The sequence below is a fragment of the Glandiceps talaboti genome, chromosome 4 (assembly GCF_964340395.1).
Source record: "Glandiceps talaboti chromosome 4, keGlaTala1.1, whole genome shotgun sequence".
Taxonomy (NCBI): Eukaryota; Metazoa; Hemichordata; class Enteropneusta; family Spengelidae; genus Glandiceps; species Glandiceps talaboti.
Genome location: NC_135552.1, coordinates 23,291,101 through 23,301,466, shown reverse-complemented (window position 1 = coordinate 23,301,466; position 10,366 = coordinate 23,291,101). Strand labels below are relative to the sequence as shown.

Below are 10,366 nucleotides of genomic sequence, written 5' to 3'. Positions count from 1 at the left end.
TTGGCACAGTTATAGAACAAGAGCGAGTGAACTGTCATGTGTAGTTCCAAGAGTCAGTGGTATGGGTAAGAGTTCATTCGCCTACACAGGCATTGGTCTTTGGAATAATCTCCCACTCTCAGTGAAACAATCTCATACAAAAAATAGTTTTAAAAACTATGTCAAATCTTTTCTATGGAACAAATTAGAGGTTAAAGAAAATAATATTTTGTAACTTTTTAGTCTTTCCTTTTTTTAAATTGTGGGTGTAGTCAATGTGTCTTTGATAACTTTATTTGGTGCTCTGTCATGTTCTCTGTAATACATTTAAATTTATTTCTAATTTTGTTCGTTCGTTTGTTTGTTGTTGTTGTAACATTGTTGTTGTAACAGTCTCAATGCAATCATTTCTTGTTTAACTGCTTTTTGTTGGTGTCATTGTGATTGTTTTTATATTAGACTACATGAGGCTGAATCTGAGAAATAGTCTCATATTGTCCTCCAATTTGAATCTGATTCTGAATCCTAGACCAACTTTACACACACACACACACACACACACACACACACTTTCCCATGCCTATAGCACTACTGAACCTTATCAGTTAAAAAAAACTGATATGAATGACCATCGTCCAATTTACATGTAATGTAAGCTGTAAACCGTGGCTAACACCAATGTACAAGGCAGCTATGGTAATGTGATTGGCCAGAGTTGACATTATGTGGGCTCTATCATTAGTTTACAGGTTTGTCCAATCACAAAGCTGCCAAAGACATGTACTAATGCACAATTAGGATTCATCCCTTTTTATCGTGGTGCATTGGATGCCTTCTGTTGATATGCAGTTTATAGCCATGGAAAACAAACGATGACCTGTATGAATTTGTATCTTCATTCATCATATGTTCACCTTTTTTGGTCCATCATGTCCTTCGCAATTCACAGTAATTTTTAGTTTCTCTTTAACAAAACTATAAAACTAAAAGTTTATTTAGCACATTTGTCAGTTGAAATATGTCAGTTATCAATGTCTCCCCATCTCTTTCTAACTTCTTTAGCATACAGATCTGTTAGGTCTTTTCCTATAACTCCATATCGTAAGAGTTTCAATATAAACTCTTGCTCGCTATTCCAGTCATGCACTTTGAATTTCCCCACTTTTCCTCCTGGTGACACATAGTAATGGTAAGGCATATTTTCATCGCTGCCATAACCGGTAATATCAATCTGATCACAATAGTTTAGAGTTATTGCCATGGATATAATGCCAATTGAAGGACGGTGCTGAAAAATATAACATAAAAGTCAATTTCAAACTGAATCTTGGAACATTTTTCAGGTATGGGTATGATGTGATATCACTTGGTATGCAGATTACTAGCCAGGAACACTTTCTTGTTTCAAGCTGTGGAGTGATAACTGATAACATATTAACAGGGAACATCACTTCAGGAAATAGAGACACTCATAAACTATGGGGCCCTGGAGAGCAATTACATATAAAACAAAATACAGATACTGATAGCATGCATACATCTAAAATGGTACATTTTATCTCACACTGATCACAAATCAACAATGCTGTAACATTGCTGTTGGATGAAAGAAGATTCTAACAAGTGTAATGTAACATTTCATGTGTATGCATGCTATATTATCACTGCCTGTATTTTGTTTGTGTAGTTCATAACAAAAAAACGCTGTGTCAGATGTAAAAAATATTGTGCCGTCTAATTGAAAACCTTATAGTCTTTCGTGTTTGGTAGTCATAGAATACAACCCTACCCTTGTGCCAAGATGTTCATATGCAGAACGAAGCACAACATGTGGATTGAGTATTCTAATACGATCTGGTGTCTTGTTTAGCTTTTTAGGCACGTTTTGCCAATATCTATAGCCTGGAACAAAAGGCAGGTCAACTGGTAGGTAGTTTATAGCTGGTTCTTCCTGTAAACAAACATAAACCTTGTGGGTAATTGGGGGTAACATAGCTGTTGAATATTGATGGTGCCTGACTTGAATACTGATGGTACCTGACTTGATCCCTTGAAACAAGGTATCATACTAGTATCAGAAAGAGTATGCAAATTCGGTCAGAAAACTTGTATTTCCTAATAAGGTGTTGTTGTTTAATATTAATGAGCTCTTCAGAAAGGGTCACTAAAGTCCTTGTAAACTAATTAATAGACAGTGTGCAATCAACAATATGCAGTTTGATGAGGTAAAATCCTAAGCTGATGCCACATTTGCTGCACTTGTCTGACAAAAAGTAGTGTTATGTATAAAGAGATTTAGGAAATTATAATCAACAGGATTAATTTTCAATCCTGGGTCAGTGTTTCGACACTTCAAACGTGTATCAAGCCAATATTTTCACAAACACAGACCCCAAAACACAACTGTTCTCCCAAATACAATGACAGATTTCTTTCCTGTATATTCATAATACCATATATAGTCCAACATTAGGAGATAAAACATCTGTAATAATTTCTAAAATGGCAGTTTCATAGGCACTCTATGAGATCTGTGAGAGTGTTGCACAGTCAAAGTCAACTAGCATAATGAGTGTCACTTTAAATCTGACCCCTATTGATATGAGTAGGCCTAAAAATATTTTGAAACATGGTACAGCAGACCTAATATTTGACTCTTTTACCTGACATATTCTGACCGTATTTTAGACCAAGGGGTTGAAAAAAACATACCAAAACGGGCAGCTAGCATGTCTGACTGTAGTAAACTATAGGAAGTGTCCCCCTCTCTCAAGGGTAATACCTTTCCTAAGTAAAGGTTGATATGAAGCAATTGAAAGCATGAATACTCACATTTTTCAAAATAGAATATAGCCAGTGGTAGTCAGCTTCTTTGAACACAACAAAGACAATGTCAGAATCATCTTCTAAATCATCTGGATTTTTAAATCCACTCTCTGGATACTGGTATCTGATTGAAGTTTTAGAACCAACAAATTCTTCAAAGCCCTTGACAGGTGCATCGTTCATCCTAAAATTATGAGAGCAAAGTGATGTATTCAGTCACATTGAGGTTTTTGTTAAGTGACAAGTATGATAATTTCCATAACCATGGAAACAGGGTTGGTGTGGCGTTTCGATTATGATCTTGTTCAGTGTTGAAATAAGACCAGAAGAGGTGCAAACGGGAACTGGCAATCTTTCAACTTCCACAGATGCAATGGACTATTGGATTATATGCAGTTACTGGAGTACCGCATCTTGAACTATCAACAATATAAACCTCTTACAATGGTCTGGGTATCCATGATTTGATTATTTGTGGTTACAACCAATATAACACTTGCAATACTGATTGATTCATATTTATCATCATATTTCCCATGATGCAACAATCAGGATATTCAAGATGGTGGCCCAGGGTTAATTTGCAAGTTCACTATTGGAAAATAATATTTCCAGCTTATGCTTACAATGAGGGAGCCTCTATGGACAATCCAGGGTAAAGATTCTCAAGAGATGGTATATAGCTGCAATTGCCTGCAAATTTTATTTTCAATGTTGAAATAAGATTTGTTTAACGTTTTTATTTGAAAGTACATATACTTGAAAGTCATTGTGGTAATTAGGCTGTAAATGTAACTTTTAAAAGTAACCGGAGTTTGAAAATGATAGGACAGGTACTGCATGAGATATTGAGAATATTGATAATACAATACATAATACTCTACCTGATAACGATGTCATAGGAATCAATAACAGATCCAAATTTATATCCAAGATTGATACCAGAGTTGCCAACTAAAAGACATCTTTTACATCCATTCCTGAAAAAAAGGTAGCGAAGCATGTTTGTGTACAACAGAATATTGAAATAGCTTCTGAGTAATCCAACTCACCAAGTCAGACACACTCAGTAAAGTAAAGAGTAAGGAAGAGATACGTCATACACTATGACAACATACATGTATATTTAATACAAATAATATATGGTGTGGAATGAATGGTGTGGACTGAATAGTCCTGTGTCTTCAGTATGTGTATTTTAAAGACAGACTTCAACTTATTCCATTTTTCACATAGCTTTTGGATTTTGGCACGACACAAATTCTTACTTCATCTTATCTTATCAAACATAATTTTTATCATGCCATCATATAAACTATAAAGCTATACACAAGATAACTAATGGTGATTGAATTGTGGACAGTTTCTATGATTCAAAATACTTTAGGAGATCACATAAAATTTGCTCCAGTTTTAGCTATGGCAGCTTTGCTTTAATAACATACAGGAAATTATTTATGTGTGAAAGTTTGTCCATGTACAGTTCTGGTTTCCATATGTGGGTGTATGTTCAATCATATACAATCTAACACAATGTTAATATTGATCATTTAGTTTAAATAGGCAGTTGATGAGAGATACATGGAGAAAATGTTTGTTTGCACAGTGGTGTCATTTCTCAGTTATATTTTGATTTTCTTCTAAGTTTTTATTAATTTGCATTCATTAAAAAAATATTTTTTTCTTGGGACAAGAAGAAGGCTTACCCAAATCTGTCAGTTTTACCGGCATTATGAAGACGATCCAGAAGACGATCTACAATATAAACTATGAAGAGATAAAAGTTTTTAATTAGTGATGTATTATTTATTTGTCGGTCATTCAAACCCACAGGGGTGAAAAAATCCAAGGGTATGAGTTTGGGGGAAATGTGTCATATAGGTTTCACTTGGAAAAGTATTATTAATTTGTGGTCTGGAAAAGTGTAGTATGATACCTGAAAATCCTCCTCAAAGGCAAGCTTTTCCTTTTTTTCATACAGAAGAGAAACATTTAAATAAAAAAAAATTGTGCTAAGGCCTAATTAAAAAACTGTGGTACCGATTACACTCAATTTTTGAATAGATGGGGTAGGTAGATTTTTTTATTATATATTTTTCTATCTGGGTGAGTGTCTAGTTCAGGTTTTCAATTATTTTCCATAATAATCCATATTTTTCTGTTCAAAGACAACACCTTGACTTGTACATCTTATAATGTCATTTAGGTATTATGGCCTTACTATTATTTTTTCCAATTCCGAATGGTGGCTCCAATGTCAGCAGTGAATTCCCAGAATAATTCCATGATTTGTAACTTTTATCCAAAAAGATATGGTCCTCTATTTTGAAACTGGAAATGTAAGGATAGGCACAACATAATGTATTAAATTAAATGATCAAAAATAAACCTAAAAGTCAGTAATACACAGTTTAAACATAGACAGCTAGGATTAAACTAATACTGCCAGTGTAAAGTTTGAGTCAACATGAAGGCATTGGGAGATTTTCATTGATCAGAAGGAATACACATCTTTATCATTATAATCACACAGGTAGGGAAAGTGACAACTATTTCTTCCTGCAACATTTGGTTGATAATTTCCAACTGAGCTATAGACTAAAGAGATCTTGTGATTCGAAGCCACTATAGGCTGCATCTAGACTTATATTCAACTGGAAGGCTGACGTCAATGAAGAGAGATAGTTTCTGGTAACTCTACGTAGGAGCTTGGGTGCAACTTCAAGACATAATTGATCCCACTTACCCAGGTTGCATTCTTGACATTGCTAGCTGTACATACCCTGGTATACATTTTTCTTGTGTTGATATATTCATACTAAAAGGCCTGTCACAGAGAAGAATCAAGTTGATGTCAAAGGTTAATACCAGACATAAATGAATGTATGATTCTTCATTATTCAGCCAAGGAAAACTGAGTGACCTGTAAGAGGCCTAAATTGTCACTATGTAAGTAGAAACAAAACCTGTGGGTTGTGAATATTTTCTGGCTGAATGAAGTAAAATATTGGTGAAATAAGTATATAATTGTCACTATTCAAACATGACATATGAAAAACTGGGTAAAATAATGGCAAATTGGAATTTTTTGACATATGTAGAGCATCGCACAATCAAAGAAAAAAGGTGTGGGTTGCTGTGACATAAAATGACCTGGGTATAAGACCCAATTTTTTTGGTCCAAAGCATTCAACCTGGCTTGTGTGCAGTTACCAGTAAAACGTCAAATGAATGACTGATAACTAGTACAGACTATTTTGATATTTGACAGCATATGTACAGACAGTCAATTTGACTAGTGATAGTGTGGTTACAGTGTATTGTACAGACAGATTTGTGATGTCAAAAGATAAAAGACAAAAAGTGAAGTTTTATGAGCATTTTGTAGGTTGAAATTTGTACAGTTTTGGGGTACTTTTCACTACATACATGCATGTTCCTGTAGGCTGTAGTAATGGACTGATTTTGATCAGCCATTACTAGTGACTATACGTTAAATAGCTATAATAGGCAGAACTCAAACTTGGAATGAATGTTCATTGATGTAGATTGAATTCATAGTTACTTATGAAATTTCTCCCAATAATGCACTTTTTATTGTAATTTGCCACAGACAATTCTTGGAACTCAAATGTACACCACCAGGGGTTCAAATAATGGAAAGAAAATCCACTTGTCCAGTGGACAACTAGAAAATAAAAAGTACTTGCCCTGACCAAAACGTACAATGTACTTGTCCAGTCCATATAGTGGATATTTTTTTTGTAGTCTACATATGCATTGTCCTGATTGATTGATCTTTTTTTATTAGTTTATTGTCAACAAATATCACTTTCAAAGTTTCTTTTGGTATAGAAAAGTTCCGAGTCTCCACAATAATTAATATTAAGTTCATGGCCTTATCAATATTTATCTTATAGCATAACGTTAAATTTTTCCTAGTAATCATGGCAGAATTTGCAGTTGTTTCCATCACCCTAACAATATTTACTCAGTGATCCACTTTGTCATATGACTCATGTTTTCTTGATACAGTGATTTGAGTACAATACTTACAAACTAGCTAGCTCCGCTTGTACCACTTTAACAATATGGTTTATCTACGCACATTGTATGTACTTACTGGTCATAACTTTGTTTTCTATGAAACTAAGCCAGGCGAACACAAAAAGGATTGAAACCAATACAAAGGAAGTGGAGAAGAAGGGGTTATAATATATCTGTAAAACCGAAACTGAGTAATATAATAGCTGCTTACCTTACAGGATGCCTGTCAGCAAACTGTGGTATTCTGAAAATCAGCAAAGAATTTATCTTTGAATGAATTTCATTTGTGTTGGTAAAATATTTATAAAGGTACAATTTTGTTTATGAAATGGATGTAGTACTTACACACATACACACACACACACACACACACACACACACATGCACACACACATACACACACACACACGCATGCACGCAAACCATGTGCATGTACATGTACATGTACATACTGTACTAAAAATTGCAGTCAGCTTGAGCGACTTCTAACACTCACACACAAAATCCTAAAAATACTGCCAATAGCAGGTATCAAAATTATTTATAAAACAAAGTCTAAATGCTTATCAGTGCATGGTGTTGCATGTGTATAGATCTTAATGTAGCAGTTACTGCAAAAGTTCCAATGATACTGATAGAGTGTAACTATTATTTTTAAAAAATGCAAAGATAGAGTCACAGCTGATTTACCTGTTCATGTTGCTGTTCCTCTACATATTTTTGACAAAAACTTTGTGGTCAAGTTAATACAGGGTTAAATCTGAGGGATGTCTATTTCAATCACAGTCACTTGTGAACTAACGTTCCATTCCAGGGTGGTGACTTTATAGTCTAGGATGATCATAATACAAAATAATGACGTTATTATAGGTATTTACGATATTCTAAAAACATCATATTACTGATGGATGTTTCGGATAAGCTCTCTTACTTTGTGAATATCGTAAATACCTATAATAACGTCATTATTTTGTATTACGATAATCCTAGACTAGAATAGCACCATCCTGGAATGGAATATTAGTTCACAAGTGACTGTGATTTCAATGCAAGTGCATTGAACTATTAACCTACCTTATATCCTGTAATTGTCTTGAATCAACAGATACACTTAGATTATATTGTAATAGTGCAGTATCAAATGAAGGTCCAAGTTTCCTAAAGTAGGCCATAATTCTGTCAGCAGCATAAAAATACACAGTCAAATAAAGGATTACTAAGGCCATTAGACAAGTGAAGACGAGCAAACACCATTGCAGGAAAGAATACCCACATAGTAGTCTTCTAATACACCACCTTAATCTGAACATAGCTATGAAGAATGTGACCGGTGACTTCAATGAATGTCAACTTCCTTTCACTGTAACAGTCCTTATGGTCAAAAGATTGAACAGGGGGTGCTACACCTGTTCACTTTCACTATATTTGATACGAAATATTCTCCATGTTGTCTTCAACTGATGTATTGGCCAGGGTGTATTGGATTTCCTGTAAAATATGCAGAAAATGATAAATATTATCATATGCAATACAAATATAATCAGTTCATTTGTAGAAATATGTTGTCTTAGAACATATTGTTAAAAATCAAGTAGCAAAAGCTGCCATGAGACTTGGTGTAAACACTGAAGTTGTCGATACAATGTGAAAGTGGCTATACATGTATGACTGAAATATGAATGAAGAGGTTAACAGTGAAAGTGGCTATACATGTATGACTGAAATATGAATGAAGAGGTTAACAGTGAAAGTGGCGATACATGTATGACTGAAATATGAATGAAGAGGTTAACAGTGAAAGTGGCTATATATATGGCTGAAATATGAATGAAGAGGTTAACATTGAAAGTGGCTATACATGTATGACTGAAATATGAATGAAGAGGTTAACAGTGAAAGTGGCTATATATATGGCTGAAATATGAATGAAGAGGTTAACAGTGAAAGTGGCTATACATGTATGACTGAAATATGAATGAAGAGGTTAACAGTGAAAGTGGCTATACATGTATGACTGAAATATGAATGAAGAGGTTAACAGAGAAAGTGCCTATACATGTATGACTGAAATATGAATGAAATATGAAAGTCCACCCTCGTACACTTTATTTCTATGTGTCTGATGGAGACATGATAAAAGAAATGGATGGCAACAAATAAATGGTACAAAGTGTCTGATAATGCAGGAAGCTGATAATTGAAACTGAAGATCAGTGTGATGGCCAAAGGTAAACCGTAACGTCTCAAAAGAAAGTTTAAACTTGACAGAATATTGGGGTAGGTAGACATTTAATTACAGTCTCTATGTTAACACGTAAAGTGTGAAAATTAAGTACCAGCTTTTAAATGATGTTGCTCCTAAAATTTCCACTGGCGAGTGAAATCGTACGAAGTAACAAAATGTACACTGGTCAACGACAAGATAACGACGCTGATCATGAAGTATAACTAAAGAAGTACTCCCCCTCCCTTGTGTCAGTAGAACTGCTATACATAAGCCACAACTGACCGAGTTTTACCTTGTTGTAAAATAACAGCGAATATACACTTTGGCGAGAAACTAGAGGAGACGTGACAACAGTTCATGGACAGCGAAACATGAATAGAATCCCACGCATGTACGTGCACACTATCACTAGCCAATGCCAGTATATAGATGGCAGTCAGTATAGTTGGCAGATCACCGGGTTATTGGAAACACGCTATTTTTTGTATTTGGCCTAAGCCAGATTGTACTATATATACTATACAGGCCTCTTGCAAACATTATAACGTCAAATTTACAAAAGAAAAAAACAAGAAAACTTGGACCTGGGAATGTTTTCATTCATGATTCAGAGATCCATCAGTAGGACCATCCCACTAAATATACAACCTGTACTACACATTACCAGACAAATAAAATCCAAACCACAATCGTTTGGATTGAATATTTAATTTCACCAAAAATCACACATCTCACTCAATGCACCATTGGCAGGGTGTTCACAATGCAATGCAGTCTAGATCATGATGTAGACACACAAACAAAGCATAATACGCCACTGTACAGACCGCTACGGGCGCTTACATCATCGCACCATGTGTCTAACAGTCTATATATAACAATGTAATATACTATCAAAATCATGTTATTGTTTAGTGTTGACACGGTGAAAGGCGTGTTGAAATGTGTCTGAATATTCACAAAATTAATTATTTTGATTTTTTTTTTGAAACCTACCTTCACATGAAAGGCGTGTACCTTACCAAGATCGTTTGCATCTGCAGTGCACTGGATGGAGTTCTACCATACACGAATGACATATTCCATATTCACATGATCATGATGATTTGCATATTCGCATTCTCTTCCGATCGGCAGAGCTCGAGCCGGGGTATCCACTCTCACTTTTAGGGAGCCGTCATTATTTACGACCGGGGGGGGGAATCGGAGGAATGGTAATGAAAAATTTGAAAATATGGGTAGATCTTTACATGCCAAAGCACAAATGGTAGCAATGATGATGATGAT

At 34.9% G+C, this 10,366-nt stretch overlaps 1 protein-coding gene across 1 annotated transcript; it reads right to left on the bottom strand.

Moving 5' to 3' along the window:
- Window positions 1-934: 934 nt before the first annotated feature.
- Window positions 935-8,024, bottom strand: LOC144434347 (CMP-N-acetylneuraminate-beta-1,4-galactoside alpha-2,3-sialyltransferase-like). Its single transcript, XM_078122799.1, has 9 exons — window positions 7,927-8,024; window positions 7,064-7,096; window positions 5,552-5,632; window positions 5,027-5,136; window positions 4,512-4,572; window positions 3,690-3,785; window positions 2,812-2,989; window positions 1,769-1,930; window positions 935-1,267 (listed from the first exon to the last, which is right to left on the bottom strand). Exons 1-9 carry the CDS (start codon window positions 8,022-8,024, stop codon window positions 1,001-1,003), a joined length of 1,086 nt encoding a protein of 361 aa, XP_077978925.1. The 3' UTR covers window positions 935-1,000.
- Between the last annotated feature and the right edge of the window lie 2,342 nt (window positions 8,025-10,366).

Excerpts from the sequence above, each read along its gene's own strand:
- LOC144434347 (XM_078122799.1), bottom strand. The coding sequence starts at position 8,024 with ATGGCCTACTTTAGGAAACTTGGACCTTCATTTGATACTGCACTATTA. Across the intron at positions 1,931-2,811 it reads TATATTCTATTTTGAAAAAT|GAAGAACCAGCTATAAACTA; the intron begins GTGAGTATTCAT and ends GTTTGTTTACAG. Across the intron at positions 1,268-1,768 it reads ATGAACATCTTGGCACAAGG|CACCGTCCTTCAATTGGCAT; the intron begins GTAGGGTTGTAT and ends TATATTTTTCAG.